This window comes from Maylandia zebra, linkage group LG18 (assembly GCF_041146795.1).
Source record: "Maylandia zebra isolate NMK-2024a linkage group LG18, Mzebra_GT3a, whole genome shotgun sequence".
In the NCBI taxonomy this organism is placed as follows: domain Eukaryota; kingdom Metazoa; phylum Chordata; class Actinopteri; order Cichliformes; family Cichlidae; genus Maylandia; species Maylandia zebra.
The window spans coordinates 26,156,672-26,184,512 of NC_135184.1; the positions used below are offsets into that span (position 1 = coordinate 26,156,672).

The following is a 27,841-nucleotide window of genomic DNA, read 5'->3' on the forward strand; positions in this document are numbered from 1 at the left end:
CTTCGGTGTCACGGCGCTTCGAACGGGCGCTCCTGACGCACGCAACTGCGCCTCTGACACACTGATGTGTGATTGGTGCAGCAGAGCAACAGCGACTGCAAAGTGACGCGTTGTGGACACTTCCATGTAGAGATGATTGGCTCCGAAAGGACAAACACCGAGACGAGAGGCCACGCGTGAGTTTGCGGTGGTTATCGGGGAAGCTTGTTTTACTCATTAGAATCTATTTCTTAGTGGTGCCACCCACCAACACCGCCCGCATCCAGCCCCACCCCTGCTTCTCTTCTGCCTGACTCCCTCAGGATATTTTTAGAGCCCATGATGTGCCCTGTCAAATCGCGTAACGGAAACAACCCCAGAGAGCCACAGAGGAGAGCTGCTGTGTAATCTAAAGGGGGAAGCCTGCCGCCGCTGAGATGAAAACTGAAATTCATTTGGTGTTTTGCGTGTTGATTGTGCTGTCCGGCACAACGCGGACAAGAGGTAAGCTGCCATTCTCTCTCTCTCTCTTTCTCTATGTGTCTTTGTGTTTGATGCGAACACTTCTGACATCCCGCTGATGTGAGTCGGGCTCGTAATCGAGTCCGCACGCGACTATTTATTGGTGTGATTGAGGCGATGACGGAGATCATGTTGCTGCAGGTTCTTGGTTGCATTTCATCTTCGTTAAACGATGTTTGTTAACTTTCCTTTCCTTTCCTTTCCTTTCCTTTTGTTTTGTTTTTTTATTTTTAGAGTTTCCTCTCATCTCTCTTGGCTTACTCGTAATTCGCCATAATGAATCTGTCATGATGCAAAATAGCACCTAAAGTAGATTAAAACTTGAAATTGAAGGGGACGTCAATGTGTTAGTCGATGAAATGTCAAATTAGAGTCGTTTACCTCGAGAACACACGCAAAAGCAAATATAAAGCAAAAAGTTTTCACCCTTTCCTTTTTAGGAACCCAAACAAATCAATTCAGTCAACTGTCACCTCAGGTCACCTTAGATTGTAAGGTAAAGACCCTAAAATTATAGAGAGAAAAATCCCAACAGTCAGCTGACCCCAGTGAGCAAGCATTTGGTGACAGTGGGAAGGAAAAACTCCCTTTAAACAGGAAGAGACCTCCAGCAGATCCAGCCTCACTGTTTGGAGGTGAGGGGAAAGAGACAGGACTGATAATGAACTTCAAATTGAAAGTTATATTTTTACACTATTTTGCTATTTTAACACTCACTTGATAAGTAATTAAAATACCTTTATGTTAATCTAAACGTGACAAAGTCATCACTAGTCTGGAAAACGGTCCTAAAGTCAAAGTCTCTTTAACAGGAGTTCTCTTTATCAAATTACAGGTCAAAGCAGTGCTCTGCCCAATGTCTTCACACCGGCCGTCTTCCTGAATCATCCTGGAAGCTCAGCATCTTCTAACCTGACAGAGTATCCTGGGAATGAGTCCCCAGAGCATGCACGTATTCCTGCAGGCAGGGATGAATCCGCGGGTGAAACCACAACCCTCAGCGAGACAGAAGGAACAGTCCGTGCAGAGACTCTGACAGATGCAGCACTTAAAACCCACTTGTTCACAGCAATCCCCGCAGCACTTACATCTCAGCACGCAGACCTCGGTACTCTAACTCCTTCAGGTAATCAGCCTCATATGACTTGTCTTAAAAAGCTGCATCTTTATAATTAGGAACGTGCGATTATGTGATTATATCATAATTCTATAATTGTCCATCTATAATTTTCAAGTCCGGTCTGTTTAGAATAACCAGACTGGAACCTTAAAATAAAACTTCCCACACACTTAAACACTGCCTGTTTGCAAATACAGGCTCTTCTTGGGCACAGTCCCTTTTGCCAGCAATGTTCGTGCAACACACTCCTCGCCTGACCTGACCCCCGCTTGACTGGACTGAGAATAAGAATGTGTGTCGCAACCTTGTTTAAAAGATTCCTTTTATAGATTATATAAATATAACCCACTCAGCTGATGCTGTGTTACCGCTTTGAGAAGCACAGAAATAACAATATGACAGATCCCTCTCACTTGTCCCTTTTTGACCCTTTGTTGTTGCCCCGTCCCTGCAGAATAACGTGCAGGCTGTGTGTGGCTTCTCGCTTTGAAAGCTGAAAATATTCTCACTCGAAAATATTCTCACTATAATCCAATTAGAAAACAAACATTTTTGTGGTTTGTGTATTTTGTTGACACCGCACAGTACTTTGACAGTCTGTCCGTTCTGCTGCAGGAATGTAGTCCGGCTGTCAATCACACCATGTGCACCACATTCTCAGCCCCCACCAAACTGTCAGTGCAGGCACATGCGCATGAGGTGAAATGAAATACACCCACACCGAGAGAAAGTTATTGTTCTACGCATAAACAATCATCAGCCACTTTATTTCGTTACACCTGTTCAACTGCTCATTAAAGCTAATCAGTCAATCACATGGCAGCAGCTCAGTGGATTTAGGCATGCAGACACAGTCAAGTTGACCTGCTTAAGGTGAAAACAAGCATCGGATTTCTTGGCAGACTTTGGGCCTTTAGCACCAGATGAGCCATGTACACCACAGCCTACCTGAGTATTGTTGCTGACCATGTCCATCTCTTTATGTTGTGAAAAAAGGCCTCCACAGACACCTGATCTCAGTCTAGTAGAGCACCTTTGGGATGTGGTAGAACAGGAGATTCACATAATGGTGTGCACGTGACAAATCTGCAGCAACTGTTTGGAATCGCTGGGATATATTTAAATTCTTAAGCAAACAGTAGCTACTTATTTAATGTAGTTCTGTGGCTTTAAGCTGAGACCTCAGAGTCCAAAGCTCTTGGAGAAAAGACTGTGGATTTATCTGATTCAAGAGTACCTCTGTGTGAGCAGTGATGCTTGAAAGCGCAGGCCATTGGGATTCACAGCGTTCTGATATACTGACAAAGGTTTTCTGTAATTTGCACAGATTTTTGTCACGGCGTGAGCCACACATGCTGCACAAACACAATCGCGGCAGCTTTAACGTCAGCAGGGCAGTGCAGCGTTACCTCTGGCTGTTGTGAATGCATTTCATTTCGTTTGAAGAATCTGTACTGTTTTGAATTGATACAGCACTGCGCTCACATCCCCCCTTTCAGCTGCCGCAGAGAGCCTTTCATCCGCGCCGACTGTTCAGAGCACCACCCCTCTGCACCCTGCAGCTACAGAAGGCAAAACCCCTCTGACCAACCATTCCCTCTCTACCTTTTCATCTCAGCCAGCCCCAGCAGTGCACCACACAAGCTCCACAGCACCCACCTTCACCACATGGCCACACTCTGAATCTCTGAACACAGCTACCGCATCTCCAGGTGGAGCCCCTGCTGGGTCGGTGTACAAGGAGGTCCAGTCTGTAAATAAATTTGGCGGTGAAGGTAAGGTGACTGGCAGGTGCTAAGTGTGATGAGGTGTTGCCTTAAGCTTCTCCCATTGAGTTGTTTTGCCTTTACCATGACCTATTTTATTTTCTTCATATCATATCAAATTCTTTATCGTGTAGAGAGGTCCGGTCACCGTTCCAGCTCCCCTCTAGACCCTCTGCTGGCTGGTCTGCTGTCAGTGTTTATTGTCACCACAGCTATCGTCTTTGTCGTCCTCTTCCTCAAGTTCCGCCAGCGCACTAACCACCCGGAGTTCCATCGTCTGCAGGACCTGCCCATGGTAAGATACAGTCTAGTACCTTTGCATTACCATTTTCACCACTTTTTTTTTAACAATCTCCATCTTAGAAGTCCCCAAACTTTATGAAAGTCAAATACCAAATAACTGCATCTTTTATTAAGCACCCTTCACTGTCAAGATGAACTTGGGTATTAGAATATTAACTGCAAGCAGAGATGACATATTGGAACGTGACTTGGCCGCTAGCTTATTTCTTGATCAGGGGTTACTCTTGAGATGTGGTTTAGCTGATTAAAAATATTCGAGAGCTTAGGTAAGAGAAACTGAAAATTATTTTCATATATTTTATTAGATCCTCACTAGCCACTTCATTATTTACACCTTGCTAGTGGTTGGCTGGACCCCTGTGGCCTTCAGAACTGCTTTTATTCTTTGTTGTCTAGAGTCAACAAAACATTCCTGGAAACATGCCTCAGAGATCTTGGTCCATATTGTCATGACAACTGATAAACCTGCTGCTTTATCAGCTGTGCATCCATGATGTGAATCTCCAGTTTCACCACATCCCAAAGGTGCTTGATTGGACTGACATCTGATGACTGTAAAGGTCATCCGAGTACAGACAACTCATTGCCAAGATACCAGTTTGAAAGGATTTGAGCTTTGTGACATGATGTGTTGTGTGAAGCAGCCATCAGAAGATGAATATGCTCTGATCATAAAGGGATAGATATGGTCAACAACAGTATTCAGATAGTCTGTGACATTGTGCCAAGAAAACACCCCCAACACCATAACGCCACCAGCAGCAGCCTGAAACATTGATATAACGCACAATGGATCCCTCGTGTTGTTTTCGACCATTTCTGACCCTACCATCCAAAATGTTGCAGCAGATATAGATTTATCAGGCCAGGCAACATGTCTCCACATTTTCTATTGTCCAACTTTGGTAAACCTGTATGAATTGTAGCCTCAGTTTCCATGTCTTAACCCACAGGGTACTCTTCTGCACACCTGGGTTGTAACAAGTGGTTTATTATAGTTTTTATTAGAGTTATTACAGTTAATGTTGCCCTTCTGTATGACTCAAGCAGCCTGGGCAGTCTCCTCTGACATCAACAAGATATCACACAATGAACTGCCACTAACTGGATTTCTTTTCCTTTTTGGACCATTCTCTGTGAACTATAGAGATGCGTGTGTGGGAAAATTTCAGTAAATAAGCCGTTTCTGAAGGTCAGCCCACCCCATCTGGTGCCAACAACCATGCCACAGTCACAGTTTCTTAAATCACAGGTGTCGAACTCCAGGCCTCAAGGGCCGGTGTGCTGCAGGTTTTAGATGTGTCCTTGATCAAACACAGCTGATTAAAATGGCTAAATGACCTCCCCAACATGTCCTGAAGTTCTCCAGAGGCCTGGTAATGAACTAATCATTTGATTCAGGTGTGTTGACCCAGGGTGAGATCTAAAACCTGCAGGACACCGGCCCTTGAGGCCTGGAGTTCGACACCCCTGCCCTAAATGCACCGAGTCTCTGCACTGTGATTAGGTCATTAGATATTTCTCCAACAGGAGGTATACCTAATGAAGTGGCAAGTGAGCGCATATTTTGAATTATGCTCTGTGGAGTACTGATAATGTTTTTTAAAATCACCTTATTTAGGATGATTTGATGGAGGACACGCCACTGTCCAGGTACACCTACTGACAGAAGATCCTGTTCTGTCAGTCACTTCCATCACTCAGAGGACCGAAGCAAATCTAACACCAAAGGAAGACCAGTTTGGATGTGAGCAAAACCTCTCTTTGGCACTGAGAACCTACTGTTAGCGATTAAGAAAAAGTTAAAACACATTTAACCAAGGACTGTTAATGTTTTAAGCGGGAAGTTTCTTCCACATTCCTTTTAAAGTTTTGGAGACATTCAGTGTGCTGAGAACTCCCCACCCCGATGGAAATTAAGATGACTCTGCGCCCCTGACTGACTCCTGCACAGCACTTTAATATGACACAAACGGTTACACTGCCCTCTAGGGGTGATCTGAGGTAATGTGGATCAAGGTCGCATGAAGTCCTCCGTAATTGTAAGAATAGCCAGTAAGGCAGAAAGAAGGCTCATGGGAAAGCTGCTCAAAACAATCACAATCCCTTGGGTGACCAAATGTTAGTGAAGTGCATTTTCAAATCCAATTGCCCAATCTGCATCATGTGAAGCTAAGGTCTTGCAGAAAGTTGACAAAAAATTAAACAGATTTTACAATTGAAAAGCCACATCTTTGGAGATGTAGACACAGACACGCCAGGTCTCCAACAGTGGAAACCACTTTATTTTTCCAAATTGTAATTTAGCCTGAATTACAAATGCAGATTACTTACTGTTGCAGCTGTTAAACATGCAGTTATGTTCACAAAGTCATGGAAATCTTGAATATAGTGATTGCTTTTCTTTAAATGTTTTGTCTGCCAGTGTTTACTGAGGAGATACCCTGCTAAGCCAAATACTTAGATATCTGTAAATTGTAAAACTCACTTAGTAAAATTGTTGTTCGCACACAGTGGAGGTTTGAGAGCAGCATTGGAATCATTTTAAGGGTCCTCCATCTGGACTGGTTGGAATGCACTGCAAATACAGTGGAACGAAGCTCTTATGTTTTAACTTGGTTACTTTACTGCCTGCAGTGATGTATGATGAAATGCAAGAATGACTTTCCTGTTTAATGAAAATAAATATATCGAATCTATGTGGGGTGTGGCAAACGCAATAATAGGTGGGTAAGCTCTCAGGCATTATGCAGAGTCACTGTGTGAACGACAGTTTCTATTGTCAACTATGATTCGCTTAAGACTTCAGCAGCGTTGGTTCCTGCCTGTCCAGACAAGGTAGGTGCACTTTGAACATTACTCCAGAAAGAGCCACTCCCTCCACACACAGGCCATTGTTAACCACATTCAGGCAAAGAAATTAAACAGCTGATATGAGAAGGTGTCAGTTTTATGACAAACAGGAGAATAGAAGTTATGGAGGATTTTAATTACAAAAGCAGGACAGTTGAATAACCATCTTTAGTCACTCAGTGTACAAAGTTCCTTTTCAGCACAATAAACAAGGAATTTCTTCATCATTACTTCTTTTTATTCATTAATAAATGCACGACTGTAGATGATATTACGAGTTTAGACCCAATTCATAGATTGCTGTTAACATTATAAGAAACTGATAACTCATGTATGTTACAAGAGTGCTAGTCTGCATTATTCTAAATCAGGCCATACAGTTCTTGAAGAACTAGTCAGATCAGCTAACACACCTGACTTAACCACTTAAAGATGAGCACAGTGCAAGTGTATGAGTTACACCATAGCGATGATGACTGAATTGGCCCAGGCGTAAATTTTCATTACATATTGGATCAAACACCAAAACGGCTCATACGTGAGCTCCCCCTCCAGCCCAGCAGAGAGCCTCCGAAGTTCAGTGTGGCCAGCATCATCCCAAGTAAAGCCAGATTTCCAAAAGCTCCCCTCATTCTTTTTTTAGGATCTAATTAAGATGAGAGACAGACATACATTCTGACCATGTTTTATGATATAAGAAGAATAGAAATCGATGTGAACTGCTGAACGGTTTCTTACCTCCTGTAGAGTAACCGTGTGCATAAACCTCTCTGCTGATAATCCACACGACTCCAAGTCCACTGACCAGACGCTGCAACAGCCACACAAACAATCAGATGCAACAGGACTTGACAGAACGGCTACCCATTGCATGCAACAAGTTGTGAACATTTTTAGCCAAAACGTTGTGACAAAGTTGACAAAAATAATTTGTATGATTATGGTGCAGATACAACGAAAATAAACTTACAGGTGAATGAAAACCGCCAACAGCCAGGCAGAAGAGGAAGGCAGGGTAGGATTCCAGGCTGGTGAGGAGGTCACAAGAGCGACGTTAACATCAACCTGCTTCTTTGTTGTTGATGAAAGAACATGACATAATGCTGCTGACATGGATTACATTACCTTACTATACTTACGTGTTTTGGTGTGCCCGCTGGATGCAGTTGAAAATGTTCCCAGTTTCTGGGTCGTTGCTGTACATCTGAGGATACTGCAAGGCGTGACAAGTTCATTCGTACAGGACAGCACCTTTCAACAGGTAGCCTCCACTGTGCTCCATATTTGAATACTCACGTGCACATTGTACTTCTTCCTGGCTTTGCCAACTTTAATGGCCAGATGTGTAACCATGACCATACTAGCCATGCCAGTCAACACCACATATCCATAGTCTTTGGAAAGCACAACCATCCTGACAGACCTGGAAAATGAATTAGAAATATATTGTGGCTCATATCGAAAGTACTCATTACACTTTTATTTTGGTAAAAAAAAAGGCAACGCAAGGGTTTCCTCCCCCGGCTAACACATAAAACAAAGTGTCCATTTTCGGACCCTCTAACAACACAATTACCTCGAACACCTGAGGAGAAAATTAGCCGTGCAGCTACCGGCGCAGATAAAGGACGTCTCACAAACGAAAGGTCAAACGAGAAACACCAGCAGCACCATGACTCGTCAGGGCTGCTTTGAAAGCGCACGAATTACAATAAACATGAACACACTCACCTTGACGAAGCAACCAAAGTTCACAGATACAACCCTGGAAAACACCGACCACCGTGAAGTTTCCGTCTGAATATATCTGCATGCGTGCGGCTTACGTAACATTCACGGGGGGGGGGGCGTGGCTAACAGCCCACTACTGGGATATCTACGTTTCAATTCAGTTTTATAGCTAATGCGTGTTAAAGGTTAGCTGTAAGACTCGTAAGGATAGACCGAAGCCTTTTTTTTTTTAAATAAGCACATCATTGCGGAAGTAAAGACTCCTCACGCCACACAGGCTTCACATTGACCACAACCCTGTAGGCAAATACTAACACCGACTCATTATATACGTGCGCGTATATGTGCTAAATGTCAGCGATCCAAGTTATCTTATCATAGCACTGCTCCACATTTCCTGATTAGTTCCGCCTATCTTACATGCAAACCTGCTCCCCAACAGGACTGACCAGCGTGGGACTGTGCTACCAGTAACTTGCAGTTAACTTCACCTCCGGTGTTACTAAAGTTGTACGTTTTTGTATTTGTTTTTTATTTTTTGAAGTAGGGGAGTTCATGATTTTTTAAGTGGGCGGTGCAAGGAGGAACAAAGGACAACACAGGGGGAGGAGGTGCCGGAAATGAGGATGTGTAACCAGAAGTTAAAATGGATTGCTGTGATTTGCAAAGCGTCAAAAACAATAGTTTGGGGCTTTTTAAATAAGTAACAACACAATCTTTCTACTTAAGTAAAAGGATCCCTGAAGTATTGAAAGTGAATGTACTCCAACTGACCTTTGATGATTGGATGATGGTTATTAATTTACTGATTGTGTACACAAGCTGGAATTTTTATTTTTATTATTATTATTATTATTATTATTATTATTATTATTATTTTGTTAGCCATTGTTTTTCTTTTTTCACTTTTCTTTTTATTGTTATTGTCCGCAAGCCAAAAATATTTGGGGTACAGCATAAAGTCGAGCCTAACTGCCCAGAAGCACGGATTTCTTAAAGGACATAACCTTAGAAAAGAAAAAAGCCCATTTGAAATAAAAACAAAACAAAACATAATTTGATAACATGAGGGTAGTCTGCTCCTCTTGAAAATCAGAGTTTACGCTACCCGGACACGATTTATGTGGCAACGTTTACTGCAGAGTTAATCCCTTTCTGACTTGGCGTGCCAGACAAAAGTGGGAACCCAGTGTCATTAACGATGGCCCCATTCTTTTGAAGTGACTTATATTAGCCATGTCAGTGAGCCAGCTCACAACAACTGGTGCAGAGCGCAGATTTTCTTGGCTGGAGTGCAGCCACATTATTGTGCCCTGTGATGAGGGGAACAGGGATCTGACATGCCAGGGTTTCTTGTATCAAATATCAGGTCAAGTTGAGGTATGCGCACCACTGTTAGAGGTGTCATTGGTTCAGTGACATTTAATAGTTTATATAGCACCTTTACACAAAAAAGTCAAAGGTCAAAGGCCTCTGTGAATAAGTAACATTTCAACTGCTTTTTGAAAATTTTCAAAGACAGAGTGTTTTAGAGGAGAGCACATTCCAGAGAGTGGGGGGCTGCAGCACCGAAGGCTCTGTCCTTTAAAAGACCCCGGCCTGGTGAGGGGGATGGCAAGTAAGCCTTTAACTGGGGAATGCAGTGTGGGGTGTAGGGAAGGGAGGATAAGACTGAACAAGTACAGGAGAGAAAGAGCATGTGGTGGTTTGTAGGTTAGGTGGGGGTGATGTAAGGCCAGGACTTGTTGCAGGTAAGAACTGTGAGTTCTGAGCTTGTGCAGAGCTAACGGGATATCACTGCAATAATCCAGGCAGGAGGTGATGAAGGCATGGATGAGGGTTTCAGCTGAGGACTCTGAGAGATGAGGTAAGACTCTAGAGGTGTTCTTTAGGTCGTAGAAAGAACTTCTAGAGATGGATCTGATATATGATGAGAATTAGAGCCTGGGCTCCAGGATGGCACCCAGATTGAGAACCCCAGAAAATTAATGACCTTTACCCATGTTAAGGTGAAGGTCAGCCCCTTTCAGGAGTCGTGACTTGACACAAGAGTTCAGTTGTATTGTTTTTCAATATGATAAAGCTGGATTACATCCAGATTTAGATGGCATCCAGGGACTTAATGAGAGACAGAGAAGTGAACTGACTAGAGGGTTTGGTGCTGAGATACAGCTGTGTATCATCAGGATGGCAGTGGAAGCTCAGCCCATGGTGGCAGATAGTCTGACCACGAGGGGCACGCAAACTGTGAAAAGAAAAGGTCCCAGCTCAGAGCCTGGTATTTGGGAAGGACCTGAATTTGTAAAATCCTTGTAGATACTGATGTGAGGATGTGTTGCCAGTTTAACAGTGATTGGATGCTTTCGTGAATATATTTCTTTTTTTTTTATTACTTTGTGTGACTTGTAATACAGGAACACTCAAAGCAGCATAACCTTCACACCAGCTGTTATAACGGAAGAAATTTGTATGTCTGCAGATTAAATAGGATAAATAGGGGGATTCTTCTTACAACACTAGATTTAAAGGATTACAAAAACACCTTTCGGCTGCAGCTCTTTCTTCCAGTGTTTTGCATTTTTCTGCCATGCCATTCTAGACGGTTAAATATAATGATGAATATTTTAGGGAAAACAGAGAGTAAGACAGATGCGCCTGTGCATGACTGTACCTGCTGGAGATTCCAAGAAAACAAATAGCAGAGGTTAGACGTTGTCAGGAATAATGCAAAGCCTGTATTTTGAAGTCTGCTTGCCAATCAAACAAGAACTGGTCCTGCTATGCGCTTTCAAAATAATGGTTCCTCAAAGTATATATGAGATGATTAGATTTTAAAAAATTTTTTTAAAAAATTCTCAATGTTCTTAATGTTTTAAAAGTATCTTCTTCTACCCTTTCTGTAAATATCACATCTAGATATTTAAGCCTCCAGATTTTATGTTTTTATGCCTGCAGCATTCCCTCATATTTCTCATTTGTCATTTTATGCACATTCCCCAACATCTATATTTGGAAATTTGGGGATTTTGTCAAAAAATCAGCTTTGGCTTTGCACAATGCTGGACTGAACTTGCTGAGTTATGGCTTATGTTTGGTTTATACAGTTTTGCTTCCTGTATGATCATAAAAAGAGAGCAGATAAATTTAGACATCTATTTAAAAAAATCCTTGTGCAATAGCTTAAAACTATATAAAAATAGTTACACAAAGACCATTACATGGTTGCTGTTTCTGTGTAACATTACCAAGTTTTCGTCACTAGATGTCCCCATAAAGTCACTAAATATCCTTGACGCAAAACAGCTGTGTGGATTAAGTTCAGTCCACATGGATCGAAAGCGTGAAAAAAGCATTAGGTTATACACAGGCCCACTGTTCTGACACACCATCGCAGGGTAAAAGGCTTCCGCCTGGTTTTGTTGACGTGCGCGAGCGGTCAGCGTTCAGCAGGTTGCTGGCTGTCGACTCGGGGTAGCGCCTTTCACGGACTGTCAGCGGCACATCTGTCCTCCTCCTCCTCCTCCATCACGCCGAGTCTGATTCAGCACTTCAACACCTACACAGAGAACCAAGAATAGAGACAGGGCTCACACTGAGACTGGAAAGAGGAGGAAAAACAACTGCAGCCTGAGACCACCTAGTACCATCTCATCTCAGCCCATCATCTGCTGGCTGTATACATCAGGGAAAGTTTCAAGTGGGTGGGCTGGCTGCCTCTGTGACAGTCAGTCACATACAGAGAAAACCCACGAGATGCACATCCAGGTACACCTGATCCTACTCCTGAGACAGGCTGATGAAAAGTGTGCACGCTATCATCCCCACAAACAGATCTTTACATACACATTCTTACATCCACGCAGCTTTTACCCACAGACCCTCCAGTAGTGTTTGAAGATGTAATCACAGCGCCCGTGCTGGCAGCTAAAGCATCACAGGTCACCTTACACTAGGTGTCAACTGTGCGCGGGCTTTAATATTTAATGTCAGCCTTACATTACCTCCACTGCCCAGACCCTTCCACTCCCCACGCTCCATCTCACTCCCGAGCGTGAGATCACTCCGCAGCCCCCCCCTCCCTTTCAGTGCGCCCCCTTTATTTGGATTCAGTTTCGGAAAGCGAGAGGATGGCAAACATGTAACGGAACAACTGACTGCAAGCAGCAGCGAAGCATCAAAGGACGTCGGCTTTTTTACGACGTGCGAACAGCTGTCAGCAGAATACACTCAATAAATTCATGAAATTCGAAACAGCACCAAGGCAGCCGACCGTCAAGTCCAGCACAGCGGATGCGCGTCGGATCCAGAACCAACAGACAGGATGAACTGAGACATTACGCGCGAGAGGTTGCCACGGGCACGTTTGGGCTTGACCTCGGCGGAGATCGTTTCTTGGGACAAGCGGCTCGCACGGTGATGATGTATCAATGAAGAATGTCACTGCGACCGACTCTGTCCAAACAGGGTTGATGAAGCCCTCGGCGGTGTCATGCGTCTTGCCCCGCAGCCAAGCGCGCAACCCCTGCGGCTTCTAGTTCTGCTCCTCCTCGCGAAAGCGGTCCCCTCATCCCCGGTAATCTCCACTGGCTGCCCGGACAGGTGCGTGTGTGACGACCAACTTGTGGTCCAGTGCGCTGGGCAGCATCTGACCACCTTCCCGGTCAACCTTCCGCTGGCCACGCGGCAGCTCATCATCTCAAACAACCGTATCGCGGAGCTACCGCCTCTCGCGCTCAACTACCTCTCTGACCTGGTGTACCTGGACTGCAGCAACAACTCTCTGACGGAGATCTCAGAGTCCACTTTTGGGAATCTACGCAAGCTGGCCTACTTGGACCTCTCCTTCAACACTCTGACCCGGATCGAGGACAGGACGTTCGGCCCCTTGGCGAGCTTGGTGATGCTGAGGATGACGGACAATCCGGGGCTCTCCGAAATTCACCCGGACGCTTTTGGGGAGAACGCGGCCCTTCAGGTACTCGATGTGAGCCGAAACAACCTGACGGTCTTCAACATCACCTCCCTGATCGCGCTGCCCGCCCTGCGCTCAGTGGGGCTCAGCGGGAACCCGTGGAGCTGCGAATGCGACAACGAGGACCTGTCCTTGTGGGTCCATCTGGAGGGCTTCAAGTTCCAAGGTCTTGTCAGTTATCTACTCTATTTTTTCTATCAACAAAGAACATCACTTACATTTGCTTTGGTGAGAGGCCCCAGAGAGCCAGTCATACACAAACATTGTTACTCCATTTAATTGTTAGATAATTCTCAGTTACATAAACTGGCCTCCCGATGGAGGTTCTTTCAGTAACAGAACAGCATCCACTAATAAGATCAACAAAGTGCCCGCGCAGCACCTGTCATAAATCCAGCTGTGTTGTATGTCGATAAGCAACAACTTATATGAAGAAGCACTTTAGAAGTAAACAGACAAAGGGCTACTTTAATAGCTAAAACATTATGGTGAATCTAGAGGCTAAGTCATTGTTTATAAGCTGGAATTACTTCTGTTTAATGTGCAGAATTTTTTTGCTATTATTTGAAATCACTGAATTGAAATCCCCACGTCTGCACAGTTTAACCACAAGGCACTGATTCAAAATCAGCTATTGAACCCCTTTTGTCCCATCTTCTGTGGAATATAGTTTGAAGGTCATTTGATTTCGTTTAATTTATCTGGGTCTTAGTCATATGCACATATACATTAGAGCTTCAGGGGCCCTGAAACTTTTGCCTTGTTGGTTGGTAATCGAGATTGGTGTCCTCCTACAAAGTGACAGTCCTTTAACTGTGATATTTTTTGTTTTTTCACACCTTACATAATTAAAATTCTTCGTATAAGACAGAAAAGATGTTCAAACATGATGGCAAAATGGCAGCAAAGCTCTTCCTTTTGACTCCCTCAAGGAAAGAATGACTCTGTGTCTTTCTGAATACATGCAGAGGCTTAACTACTGGATTTCCCTCACACCATGTCACTCCCTGTCATGTCTGCATCTCAATACACACACACACACACACACACACACACACACACACACACACACACACACACACACACACACACACACACACACACACACACACACACACATGCCATGTGGTATCCATGTACACCACAACTCTGCAATGTGCTGTTAGTTTGATGTAACTTCACTCCTCTCTCATCTTTCAGTGGGATGAGACGCAGGTGACAGCAGTGGAGCGTGGCAGCAATCAGACTATCAAATGACAAAGAGGGTGAAAGAAGATCGTAGGCAGGGACCCACTTGATTTGTCTTCTGGCGACTTTACTCATAAATTCTGTTCTGCTCTCTGCAGTGATGAAGGAAACAAGGCGTTTCTTTTTTGTTTTGTTTTTTAAATCTGAGAATGACTAATCAATCTGCTATCAGGCTCCTGCGTTGCAGGCGTGATAAATGGATCATGGCTCCACCATCAAATATTGATCCCCTTTGTTTTGTTGCTGTCAAGCTGATAAATGTGTCCGGTATTCCATCATCGTTCTTACTTTGAGTTATTATGCTCGTGGATAATGGTGTGGATGTGTCACTATGCAAAAGGGCAGCTGCTATTTATAGTGTGATTTACTGAGCAAGAAGCCAGCCATAATTCTAACACCACAGCTATAATACAACTGCCACGCTCACTAAAAAGGCATCCCCTGCTCTTTTCCCTCTCACACACACGCACACATACACACACACTATAGTTCATCATGCTCCCTGTGAAGCTCAGACTGAGTCCAAAAGGAGTCCTGCAAGAGCTGTCCCATTTTCCTGCCTCTCGTTGCCTTTTGTCTAGCTTAATTTGGAGTTGAGTCTCTTCCAGTGACAGCTGCCAGCGAGGGAGAAGGCGGACACATGGATACAAACATTCTCTACATCTACACGCAGCCTTTGGTAAACACTATAGAAACTCACACATACACACCCTCACAGGCGCAGATTTTACACACTGACTGATTTGTGCACTGAGACGTTTAAACACAGACAAAGCATACTTGTGTAGCTGGGGGGTGGGAAGGGGGTTTCTGGGGGGGGGGGGGCGTAGAAAAACATTTTAGAGACGGTTGTTTTTCAGCTGCAAGCTCCGGCTCCCAAGCCTTGTTATCGCTTGCCTGGGTCTCACCTGGCTCATGCAACATGGCTCGCCTTGTCTCCTCGGTTTAGGAAATGCATCGAGACCAAGCGAGAGACAGGGAGAGAGGGAGCGAAAGAAATAAAGCCTCAGGAAGGAACCAACAGATTCTCCTCTGTCTCGCCTTCCTGGCTAGATTAGCACTCTCTCAGCTGTTATATAAGGAAAGCGTCTAGAAATAGAGCAGTGTGGATGGGGGAAGGAGAGAGGGAAAGCCCTGTCCTTTGATGTCAGTCCCTGTAGGGGTATAGGGGGTGAAGCCATAAGGGTTTCCTTCCTAGCTGTCAGGCCTCCCCTCACACACACACCTGCATATGCAAACACACACACGCGGACATGTGCATCCACAACCATTTGCAGATTCAGATTGGAAACTTAAATCTCATGCAGACACATGCATGTACAGTGCATTAAGTGGGAATGCACACTGTACGTATTTGTGTCTGCATGGAGGGCTGTCGGAATTTGAGCAGCATATTGTGTGAACAGTGAGCAGCAGCAGAAGCTTCTGAGAGGATCAGAGCAGACTTTGAATTTTCCCTGCTATTAAGCTTAGAGGAGCAGAGCCTCCTCGTGTTCTTCAGCTGCATGCTCATTTTTTAATCTTTGAGACACATAAGAGCTTCTCTGAGCATAAAAGCAGAGATTTCAGCGCACAGTGAATAATATATTAGGGGAAGCATACATTTCAGTGAGATGGAATTGTCGAGTAGTTTGATTGAAAGCGACGGTATGATCCCTGTCACCCTCTGTCAAATCACACCTCCCACCAACCTGAGCCTGTTTTTATATGTGTTGCCAGTGAGCAAGCGGAATAGGTTTAAACAGCTAAAAGTAATTGAGTGTGAACATTTGAAAACAATTAGGTAAAATATTAACTAAACAGTTGATATAAAAATGAAAGAAAAGCGATTAACAAATAGGTGAATTAGTCTAAAAGACTGAATGTGCAGGTTAAATGCAGAAAGAAGTAAACAAATTCAGCTGAACTATAACAATAAGCAAGTAAAAATGCTGTTGACTTGGAGTTGACTTGGAGCAATTAAGGGTGCAACAATAACGGCTAAACACCTGCATTTAATGGCCTTGTTGATTCATGTGAGGTCATCAGTGAATATGGACGTGGCCGATCTTCATTAATCACAAACACATAAAGAACTGAAAGAAAACAGTACAGTTATCTGTTATAATAACAACTTTCTTTCTTCTTTGTTTTTGGCAGAAATTGGGAATTAAAGAAAACCAAACTGGTTATTAGCCAAACTGTTACTTCAAACATCAGGATTGGCATCAGCCCAATATTTCAAAATCGTATGTGTCTCTTAAAGTAGTTTCATAAAAAGCCAATACTTGGAAAAGGAAGTGTAGATGATTTAAATTCTAGGGTTTTTTTTCATGTCAAGACATAATAAAAATGATTTGGTCCTTAGCAGGTATTAAAATTTGGGAAACATAACCTCAGATTAGGATGTGACATATTACACAATGTCATTATTTGTTTAACAAAAATTAAGCTAAAATGCAGAATGCAGCTAGGTGCCGATAATGAAATGCACTTAATTGCAATGCACTGATCATCAGTTCTTAAAGAAGCGATTGCTGCTGCAGCCAGCAGTCTGGGAAGGTTTGTGCAGCCATGTCTAAACCATTCGAAGTCCGTCATTCTACAGCGGGAAAAATTACTCACAAGTGGAAAACATTCAAGACAGTTGTTCCCAGGAGTGGAAGTCGCAGCATATTTACCTGAAGTTCAAACTGTGCAATGTTTACAGAACCTGTAAAAAAAACAGGAGCTAGATCTCGGACTCTGAAGGCCTCAACTAGCATGTTCAATGTTAAAGTTCATGACAGTACAATTTGACAAACAGTTTGGAAAGGTTGCCAGGAGAAAGTTTATTATCTCTACAAAGAACATGTCAGGACAGCTTAGGTTAAAAAGCTGCATCCGAACAAACTACAAGACTTCTGCAACAATGGCGATATCTGGCGATAATTCACAGTGCCACATTTGGACCAAAACAGCACATCAGCACAAAAGCTGTAAAGCCCGGTGGTGGAGGGGTGATGACCAGGGCAACCTTCAGTCACTGCGTCGACCATGAACTCGTCTGTATACCAAAATATTGTAAAGTTAAATGTGATGGTCATGGATTGGCTCAGACAAACTTTACTTATGTCTAATATTCCTGTATAAGTGTAAACATACCATAAATGTAAGCTGTACTTATTTCCTACTTTTCTATTAAAACAGAAATAAATGAGGGACTTTTTCACAGTACTGTATATAAAATGTTTTGACGGTCATTATTATTATTATTATTGTTTATTGTCATCTAAAATTGTCAGCTGAAATAACACAGAATACAGTAAAATGTTCATAAAGTCAAAGCTTACCTTGCTGAAAGACCAATGATCTCTGCTACAATGATCTGAATTTGCACACAATGACCACCTAATGGATCTTCACCCAAACTGTGCTTAAGGTCAAGGGCAAGATCACATTCATCATTCTCAGTCTATTTGAATTCTTATCAATTTGTCCAATACAGCAAACTATTGGCAGCTGGGTGACCAACTACATACGACATAAAGCTACAAAATTATAGGGTAATACATGAGTAAACGTTTTCATTGTCATTTTTCATAGTAAAAAAAAAGATTTATGAATGTTTTGTTATTTATCAGCGGTTTGTGCGACGAGATCACTCTGTTCAATATTAATGAGATGTTTATGTAAGTGTTGTGCAGTAAGTTTACAGTTATTCTCTGATGGTCATGTCTCGGTTTTCCTCTGTTTGTTAGGGTTGTGTGAATGTTACAATTCCATGGCATGCATCTCACAGCAAAAAGAGTCAGGGTATTTTAAGCATGCTGGTATGAAAATGGGGCTACAGGAAACTGTTCCCTGTGCAGAAACTTCCAAGTCTTTTCATCTCTCCCAGTGGGAATTTCTCCTAGCACAAAAGCTCTGAAAAAACAGAAGCCAATTAAAAACAGTGGCCGCGTGGAGATGCCACACTCTGCTGTGTTGCACTTTTTTGCTCACAATAACAAAAGACTCAACCAGCTTTCAGGATTGTTATCTTAAAAAAAAGGCCTCTCTGGTGAGCTGCTGCAGGGCTCAACACCTATAATGTGGTGTGTTTAATTTTCATTCAGAGGGCTTTAAAATTATAGTTCATGCAGTTTTCCGAAAGCGAATGAACTCAATATTTTGTTAGAATATGTGGATTTCAGCAAGGTCTCAGTACTGTAGTGAAGTCATATCCAGTCCCTGATGATGAGAACCCTTATTATCTGTGGTTTCAAGCAGACACAAAGGCTCAAGTCACTCACTAATCCTGTGCAGGGAAAAGGAATTTGAATATTTCATCCATGATTTTTTCTTTTTTGTTAACATAATGCTGCATCAACAGCAGACTGTGAAGCGCAGGAAGCTCTTAAAGCTTTTGTAGTTTTCTGAAAGAAACAGCAACATTATTATGATGCAATTTGATGCCTTTTGGTTATTTATTTATTTAGAAGTATGAATGTGAATGAGTTTTGGATATCCTCGTCTCAGGATGCTGCCATTTACAAATGTTGAGGAAAACAAGTACAAACATGCTTGAATTATTCAAAAGGCTGCTCTCTTTAATGCCATATGTATGATATCGTACTTTGCATTATGTTACAACTCTCACAGCAAAGGATCTCATAGATCATATGCTAATTAGATGCAAAGGTTTTACACACATCTGCTGTACATAAGTAAAAGTACTGGATGAAGAACGTGTGAGAGAGAAAGAGCTCTGTGACAGACTGGCGACCTGTCCTGGGGGGAACCCGCCTCTCACCCTGTGGCAGCTGGGATAAGGTCCAGCCTCCCTGCGACTCTGATAAAGATAATTGGAAGAGATCGGAGGGATGAATGATATAGTACAGTGGAGGGGATAACAGGAGTTATATGTGTCCTGTCACATTTTCTACTATTTTGTACGTTTTTGCTTTTATTATTTGGTGAAGTTTTTTTTTCTGAACTTGTACGATCTGTTAGAAAGTTGAACCACTGATTTATTGATCATTTTTACCTGGTTTTTTTTTTGTTTGTTTATTTGTTGATGGTTCAAGCTATTACGATAAAAGTTGTGAGGTGTTTGTTTACAGTCAGCGAGGATAAGTCGCCTGGAAGTAAAACAGAAGGAGACCGTGTGATGCTGAGGCTGAGGAGCTTGAACAGCTCTGCTGTAATTAGTCCTATAGAGAAATCTTGATTTTAAAGCAGCTTTAACCCTCTGACACCAAGTGTCTCATATTTAATACATGTGTTTTCCAGACATCTATGTCATCAGTGTGGTTTGTTTAAGATGAACTGTGAGCAATAAATTGCACAAAAAATGCCAGATGTATCAAAAGCGATACAAATTGAAACTTATATTATACTATTATACTTTTTAAAATTTGTTAGAAGGTGTAATAAATTCTCCAGTTTAAAACAAACAAACAAAAAAAATTAATGGTTCAGGCTTTAGAGAGTTAACCACCTTATGATGTATTAATAAAAAGTTAAATTAATAATCATAAAGAAAACAATATTTTTATAGAAAAAGATCTGATGAACTTTCACTTGCCTTGTGTCTTAAAAATGTCACTTAACAGTAACAACATCGCTCGAGCGGTGCCACTCTAGGACAGCTGTGAACTGTCTGTGGTGCGTTTCTTTGATATTATGAAAGAAAGAAGAAAAAAAAGGATTGAGTTCTAACAATAGAAAAATGCTGATATGTTACTTTGTCCCATGATTAATCCTCACCGTTCCTCCTTGGTGTACTTTTGTGTGACAGATGAGGGCCAGACGGTGTGCGGTTCACCTGCTGATACTCAGGGCCGTCGACTGGGGGAGGTGGGCATCCAGCTACGGACGTTATGTCATCAAACACTCGGCTCCTGGGACTACCTTTTCTTTGTTGTCATCGGCTTTGTCATCTTCGCTGCTGGCACCGTGTCGGCCTGGGTGATGGGTGTCATCATGGTGCTCTATGAGCGCTACATCAAGAAGAAAGACGAGCAGCTCGAGATGGACGACGAGGAAGAAAGCATTGAGACAGGCCGTGCTGCGAGCACCAGGAGTGGCCATGACAATGGGAATTTAAAAACTTCACATACTGTTTAAAACAAAAATCCCACCCCTCTCGCCATGGATTCCCACAGTGCCTCCTTTCAACTTCCACGACTGTCTGAGAAGTCTCATGAAACTGGGTCCGTTTATCAGGCTCGGATCTGTTAATGAATGGAACAAGGAATGTGTTTCTATCATTTTTAGTGGGCTTCCAGGTGTTGTTACACACACTGTAGTCGCCATAGTGGAGGTCTCCAGTCCTTGGGTAATACATAGACTATGTATGCAAATATATGACCACATATTTTGTTACTTTATGTGCAAAGTTAGCATTAAAAAAACTCAAAAACAACATATCTCAGAAAAACTCTGAATATGTTTTCACAGAGATATTTCTGACTGATCTTCACATCAGTTTAAAATCAGCTTTTCGAAATTTTAAAGTTTAAAAGTAAAAAAAAAAAGTCAAGACAAGGCAAAGATAGAATGTTAAGCTAAAAGTAACCTACCCCCAGGTTACCTGTGAACTGCGACCTGCACTATAGTAACACCAGTTGAAATAAAGACGGAAAACGTGGCTTACAGTTTGTGCTTTGCTGATGATATTGTTAACACTGAGTAGGAAAAGTGTGTTTTTGTGACTGTAGTTGTAGTTTTTTTTCTCCAGATCAGTTTGTCTTTTTTATTGGTACATTTTTCACTGAATATTCCTCTAAGATGCTTTATTATGGTTATTTTATGGATGTACTGAGGAAAGCTGGATACCAGAACTAAAGATGTTGACGGCTTGCTTGACAGAAACAGAGCTCTAACTGGATTTGTAGCTCAGTGAAGGAGCACAAAAGTATTTTCCTCCAAAAAAGACCTTCACCTACTGTCTACAGCTATTGGCCCATAGCTGTTTCACTGCACTGATATCATAAAAATAAAACTCATTGATAACGTTTATAGGAAAAAATATGTTTTGGGCACAGAAGATCTTGACCACTGTGAAAAATGAACAACACAGACTTTTTTTTTAAATTAAAAGACAGACATTTGCTGATGTTGAAACCAGATGTGACAAGAAAGTGGTGGATCTGAGTGAGAAATGGAGGGACACTGCACACTCATACAGTAATGATTTATCAACCATAAGCCATCTCTAAAGGGGATCATGGTTTACAAACTAAACATCATGCTATATTCAGTAAGAATTGAAACTAGCATCTGAGACCATATAGCTATTATTTTTAAAAAACAAAAACAAACTCTTAATGAAGTCAAAGACAGCGGGAGTTGAAGGGCGGTTTTTGCCATAAATTATTAAACTGCTGAACTCCTGTTTGGAAACCGTGTAGTCGCCCCCTGCTGGCCACGAGAAAGAATCAGGTTTAAGGCACTTTCACATTAGCTTCACCTTTTAGGAACAGAAGCTACATCCATCTTTGAGCAGCAATGCTGAATACATTCAGAGGTTTAAACTTATAAGGAAATTATAGCAAAATAATCCCACTTAAGACATTTAAGAGCTAAACAAATGTGTGTGGATAAGTTTAGACATCTAAGTCGGACAATTATATCTAAGCCATAGTCAAAATATCCATGCATCCATGCATCCAGCTGTCATAGGGTGAGAGGTTGGACTGGCACAGAGAGACAGACAATGGCTCACATTCGCACCTACAGCTAGATTAGTTCTAAATCTATGAGGTAAAACCAACCATCAAAGAAAAAATGTTGCTGTTTGCGTTCCATTGTCTTAATACCAAGCTAGGCTAACCATGTACTGGCTTTATATTTAGTGGATGGATACAAATATGCCTCTCACTCAAAGAAAAAAGAATTAATCTTGTGTTACCATCATTTTTTACATGTCTGGTTTACAGCATTCGCTAAAAAATCCAATAGAAGGAAACTAGAAATGTTTGCCAAATCTTCTGTAGTAACTATAGACCCAGTTCAAATATACAAAACATTTTCCTAGTATTATAAAATGCACAAACACTATTTGGTTAAACCATACAGCCATCTTATATAGAATTGTTTTGTTTACACTGACAGTTTTCTCAAGGACCTCCATGATGGCACTAACCAATGCAATACAATTGTGACACAGCTCGAGCTCCTCTGTGTAACATTATAAATGTCTTGTTGTCGCTCCACCCACAGGTATGACAGGAAGGAGAGGAGGAACTCCTTTTAAGGAGTGCATTTATCCCCGTGTATGTGACAGAGTGTACGATGTAGCTTTATGTGTGACTCTGCACAGTGAGAGTGTCAGTCCGTGCACTGCTGGGGCATGATTTTGTACTGTAATCCATCTTTCCCTTAATCATTAGCCCAGAAACAAACTGCTGTGGCCGTATTTGTGTTAAGGTTCTACAGTTGTTGTGAAGTGGAGAGAGCCCACAAATGCCAGCTGCTGAGATCTGTTTTGGCAGTGGGCCCTGCTGGATGGCGAGCAAACAGGACAATGTGATAAGTGATTTCTACTCTGTTGGGTTGGAGTGCAGTGTCCTATCTACTTCTGCATGCACTGTTAATGCACCAAAAAGCCTTACAAGGTGTGTATACGTTCATTAAAGAATGAAATAGGATTTCCTGTAACATACGAAAACATCCTATTTGTGATCATTTCAAAATGCTTAAAAAAAACAATTCTTTGTATTTTTTTGGTGACTGAGTTACTGTGCAAAGACAAACATTATTTATGCCCAAAATAGCAAACATGAACACTTGCTGTGCTTCAGGTTTCCATGTCACAAACCTTCCATGCTTTTAATACGTATCTGGAATTGCTCTCCATTGACCCTGACTTTAGTATCAACTTGCTTCAACCGAGACATCAGTCTGCCTTTTGTATGTGTACTGTTCCTGTCTCAGAATTATTCATTTGATTAAAGAAAAAAAAAAGCTATGACAGACATGCGAAGGATTGGATCAGATACTTTTTTCCTGTGTTTGAAGTCAAATGTTTAGATGTATCCAAGTATAACATATCGCAGAATTGAAAGCAAAGCAGAAAAGAAATACTTTACTGAAGACATTTTGAGACACACACACATTAAATCAAATTAACGAGAGCCAAAATATATTTAGCTATACAATACTTTGTTTCCATGGCTTTGGGTTTAATTTGCTATTCTGATAATGTCAAGGTCGACTGAATGTGGCAGGATTTGTGTGCCGAAACATGTGAAGGTTTTTTGAACTGCAACTGCACAAACTGATGCCTTTCTGTAATGTGATCTACATCTAATAGTGAGAAACCTTTCTTCACACATTTACTGACACTTCCAGTCACATATTCTTGTGAATTGTCCAAAAAGAAAAAAAAAGGTAGGGTTTTATATTTTATGTGATGAAATGAATGCACAATAATAGCATATTATAAACACAGTATTTATGGATGTGTCAGAGGTGGTGTCACAGGTATTTTATTTTTGGTCACCACAGGCGGCAAACACATGGCAGCGTTTGATGTACAAAGGTTTTCTTGTTGCATCCTTAAGAGCTATTAAAAGAAGAAAGCAAATATAAACCACAAACATAAGACAGTCAGAAAATAATTCAAATTTTTTGTTGCTTGTTTTCTCTTGAGAGAGAGAGAGAGATGATTGGAATTAATGCTGACTCATAACAGTATATATAATTATGCATGTACCGATGTTTTGATTGGTACATGCATAATTATATATACTGTTACTTCAGCAGTATGCTGAGATGCCTTCAGTCCTGTGCTCCTGATTGCTTCTATGGCTTTGGGTGGAATATTTGCATGGGTTCTGTCAGTAATGCATTGCTTAATGTGCAGGTCTATTCAGGTCTCCATACTAAACTCTCATGTATACACATACATACATAAACTCGATCATTTTGACTGTGAGCCTGTGTTAGTTTCTGCTGCAGCTTACTGATTAGGCCATGCGATGCCACAGGCAAGGGTGAGGGTGCAGACTGGAAATAGGATAGCTGATTGCCCCAATTCATGTCAGCACAGTGACACACATGAAATGACAAGGAAAACCCACGTCTCCCTCTCTGTTCGTTTACACAAGGTGAAGGTTTGCAAAGCTTGGTTTTGAGTAATAACAGCTTCCTGTTGCATAGCACGTGAATGAGCTGAATTTCAATATTTAAGTGGATGAAGTAAAATGGAACATTTTGCACTTGTTACACCCCCGTGCTTCACGGTCAACCCATACTTAGGCACACGTATGCTTAAACACACAGAGACAGAAGCCTTGGTTCTGCCTCTAATTTCCCCTTGGGGTAGAAAGACTCTTATTAACACTGATTCTGACAGCGAGTACAATAGTATTGTTTCGCATCACAAACAAAATTGATATAATTTGCTTTCTTTCTGATGGTAAAATAAAGTAGAAAGCTTTCTCTTGTCTATCTGATGAAAAGCCAGCAGGTTATTAACATAGCATAAAAATAGGGGAAGACAACTAGCTTAGCTCTTGGAAGGAAACTAAGCTGGCATAACACAAAGGTAAAAATTTAAGTGGGTTTAAAAAGTGCTAGATGAGTTGATTAGTTAACTTTGAAGACCAGCAGTTTTTTAGTGTATGATGGTTACACACCAACTACAACTGCAGCTACATAGCACCAGAACAGGTGTTCAAAGGGCAGAGTGGTAATGCAAGAGAAGCGATTCTTTCTATTCACAGAACCATAAAAGGATTTAAAAGCTGCCATTTTTTATTTTATATAGGACTGCAGTGCTCCTTTAAACAAAAACGTAACATTCATTTGGCAGGTTGGGTTAGGGTCGCTGTTTCCTTCTGGTTCCACGTTAATCTAAGTTCAGCAGCAACTGGCTACAGCATCACATTAACATACAAACCTGAGGGGCAACAATCATTTGATCTGACCATTGGCAAGTTAGCAAGTAGTAAGAGCACATTTCCCAAGATGTTGAACTGTGGCTTTGAAATAATAGCAGTACTTAAGGCAGCTGTGGTGCTTGCGAATGGATGTTTGTTTTCATTTTCATATCCCATCATTCAAAAGCCAAGCTGAGGCAGTGGTCAGGATGTGCTCCAGGACAGAGATGCGCCCAACTGGATATGGTCACATTACAGCTGTGACTGCGAGCCAGTTCAGTAAATAGACAAAGAAATGCACACAGCTACTGGACGCAGAAGCTCCTGCAGCCCTGCTTCCTGCTCATATTTTTGCACCATTGTGTGCACCCACTGAGCTGGAGGCAAACGGGCCAATGTAAAAATGCCTGCAGATGGGAGATGTGACATGAAGTAAGACTGGCTCTAACCGACCGTAATAGCCCTCTGACACATCTACTTACAAACATGCTCACTTACACACAGTCATGCACACACACACATCAAATTGGAAAATAATCCTTTAGTCATGGAATAGTGGAATGACTTAAACTGAACTTGGAGATGAGGGGGATATTTCCACGGAAGGGTGGAAATCTGGTGTCAGTGTTACAGCTGTTATGTGAGAATTTCATCATTAATCAGACCCAAATTAATGTTAGCTGAGACAAATCTGCGATACATGCTGTACGCCTGTAAAGAAAATACTTTAACGTATACTGAAATGCATTTCTTTTGCATGCATTTGTGAACACACGAAGGCTAAGGAGGGTTCTTGTTTTATACTCCGAGTTACTTTCTGACCACAGAAGGATCAGGATCTGCAAACACTGGTTTTCCACCAGTTTTGCTTCCCTCATTTCCTCCATTGTGATCTCAGTACATTCTCAAAGCAAATTATTTGTGTCGTGGGATTTGTTGCAAAATAACATTACTGTTTGATTTGATTTCTGTCACATGCAGTATATAGTATATGTTTTATTGCAGTATATATTCTATTGGACTCAATATTGACAACTTCTACTTATCCCTTCCTTGGAAAGAGGCTATTGATTGATTGCCTTCACTTGGCAAAGAGGAGGATGGTCCTGCTGCTGTTACACACTGTATTTCCACACAGGCTCAGGGGCCTGCCAACTCTGTATCCTTCCCCAGCAATAAAAGGTCATTGGAGAGGAGATGGTGTGTCCTTTTGTGCGTCACAGTTCTGCCTGGAGATGTGTTTTTTTCTTCTTTTTTTTGTTTCGCCTTCTTAGACGTCTCCTCTCCTCCTCTTCTTTTCTTGAAACGTGTTTTCTTCCGCTCTTGCTCTGTGGGTATGTAGAAGGCTAGCCGGTGTCTAATTAGCTTCCAAGTCAAAAACCTGTAAAGCCAATAGGCACATATGCACTGCAGAGACCGTCGCACACAAGTTAATAGGCACACAGACATTCGCAGCTGGAGATGTGTTGCATTTTACATTAGTGTATTCTGGGCACCCAGGCCAGTGCACAGTTGTTTTAATCCAACGGAGCTGGCTGCACAAGTGAGATAACGAGATGCTTACTCACACTAAGCTCCAACTCAAAAGCAGCACAATGGTATTTCAGACTGAGACAGGCACTTTGCAAACTGGTCTGTGGTATTTTTTGCACATACAACTGGCATGAAAGGGACTTTAATTTTCATTTGACTGGCTCTGTTCCTCTTATCTCTTAAATGTCACTTTATCCCTCCCTTGCTGTATTTGTCTCTTAAATATTTTGGCCATATGGCCAGAAATATCTGCACCTGCCATTTTCCCTATTGACGTACCTATTTCTAGCTTTTTGCCAATCTCCACCCTTCTCTCTTTCTCTGAACAGAATACTTTCTTGCTGTCTGATAAATACCAACAATGAGTTAAGCTTAGCTTAATACAAAAAAGCTTCATATCTAATTCATATGCTGTACATTAACTGCTTCTAGCACTGATAGTCTTGCAAATTTTTGCTTTAATACTTCAATTTTTGGAGCAAATGAAATAATGTAGTGACCTTCAGGATTGCTTGCACTGTATGTGTGTGCATTTTCACATCAAAAAACACCTCTTGGACATCTTTGCACAATACAGCTGCATTCAGCTTTTATGCTCCTTATATCTGGAACAAACTCCCAGAAAGCCTCAGATCAGCTGAAACACTCAGTTTATTTAAATCCAGGTTGAAGACTCACCTATTCTCAGCTGCATTTGAATAAAGCACCAAATCCACACTTTTAAGCTTAAATTTCAAAACTTACATTTAACTACTGATTTTATCTACTGTTCTGATTTTATCTGTTTTGATTTTATATACTGTTTTGTTTGTTTGTTAATTAGTTTGTTTGTTTGCTTGTTTTAATCAATTTTAAATCATGCTTTTTATTTGTTTTTGTTTCTAATGTCTCTGTAAAGCACTTTGAATCACCTTGTTGTTGAATTGTGCTATACAAATAAACTTGCCTTGCCTTGCCTTGCCTTACACTCAAGGATAGGAGTCCA

At 41.7% G+C, this 27,841-nt stretch overlaps 3 protein-coding genes across 3 annotated transcripts; 2 read left to right on the forward strand and 1 right to left on the reverse strand.

Annotated features, from left to right (window-relative positions):
- Positions 1-83: 83 nt before the first annotated feature.
- On the forward strand, positions 84-6,389 carry si:ch73-344o19.1 (uncharacterized). Its single transcript, XM_012923529.5, has 6 exons — positions 84-176; positions 303-483; positions 1,337-1,627; positions 3,121-3,396; positions 3,522-3,682; positions 5,312-6,389. Exons 2-6 carry the CDS (start codon positions 417-419, stop codon positions 5,354-5,356), a joined length of 840 nt encoding a protein of 279 aa, XP_012778983.3. The 5' UTR covers positions 84-176; positions 303-416; the 3' UTR covers positions 5,357-6,389.
- Positions 6,390-6,658: 269 nt separating this feature from the next.
- On the reverse strand, positions 6,659-8,435 carry mgst3a (microsomal glutathione S-transferase 3a). Its single transcript, XM_012923530.3, has 6 exons — positions 8,275-8,435; positions 7,840-7,966; positions 7,683-7,756; positions 7,514-7,571; positions 7,282-7,354; positions 6,659-7,189 (listed from the first exon to the last, which is right to left on the reverse strand). Exons 2-6 carry the CDS (start codon positions 7,954-7,956, stop codon positions 7,059-7,061), a joined length of 453 nt encoding a protein of 150 aa, XP_012778984.1. The 5' UTR covers positions 7,957-7,966; positions 8,275-8,435; the 3' UTR covers positions 6,659-7,058.
- A 3,954-nt stretch (positions 8,436-12,389) lies between these two features.
- LOC101485788 (leucine-rich repeat-containing protein 52) lies at positions 12,390-27,807 on the forward strand. The gene is made up of 2 exons (XM_024805874.2): positions 12,390-13,412; positions 20,235-27,807. The coding sequence occupies exons 1-2, from the start codon at positions 12,764-12,766 to the stop codon at positions 20,561-20,563; spliced, it is 978 nt and encodes a 325-aa protein (XP_024661642.1). The 5' UTR covers positions 12,390-12,763; the 3' UTR covers positions 20,564-27,807.
- The last annotated feature ends 34 nt before the right edge of the window (positions 27,808-27,841 follow it).

Excerpts from the sequence above, each read along its gene's own strand:
- si:ch73-344o19.1 (XM_012923529.5), top strand. The coding sequence starts at position 417 with ATGAAAACTGAAATTCATTTGGTGTTTTGCGTGTTGATTGTGCTGTCC. Across the intron at positions 1,628-3,120 it reads CGGTACTCTAACTCCTTCAG|CTGCCGCAGAGAGCCTTTCA; the intron begins GTAATCAGCCTC and ends CCCCCCTTTCAG. Across the intron at positions 3,683-5,311 it reads GTCTGCAGGACCTGCCCATG|GATGATTTGATGGAGGACAC; the intron begins GTAAGATACAGT and ends CACCTTATTTAG.
- mgst3a (XM_012923530.3), bottom strand. The coding sequence starts at position 7,956 with ATGGTTGTGCTTTCCAAAGACTATGGATATGTGGTGTTGACTGGCATG. Across the intron at positions 7,757-7,839 it reads GGAAGAAGTACAATGTGCAC|TATCCTCAGATGTACAGCAA; the intron begins GTGAGTATTCAA and ends CACGCCTTGCAG. Across the intron at positions 7,190-7,281 it reads ACACGGTTACTCTACAGGAG|ATCCTAAAAAAAGAATGAGG; the intron begins GTAAGAAACCGT and ends CATCTTAATTAG.
- LOC101485788 (XM_024805874.2), top strand. The coding sequence starts at position 12,764 with ATGCGTCTTGCCCCGCAGCCAAGCGCGCAACCCCTGCGGCTTCTAGTT. Across the intron at positions 13,413-20,234 it reads GGAGGGCTTCAAGTTCCAAG|ATGAGGGCCAGACGGTGTGC; the intron begins GTCTTGTCAGTT and ends TTTGTGTGACAG.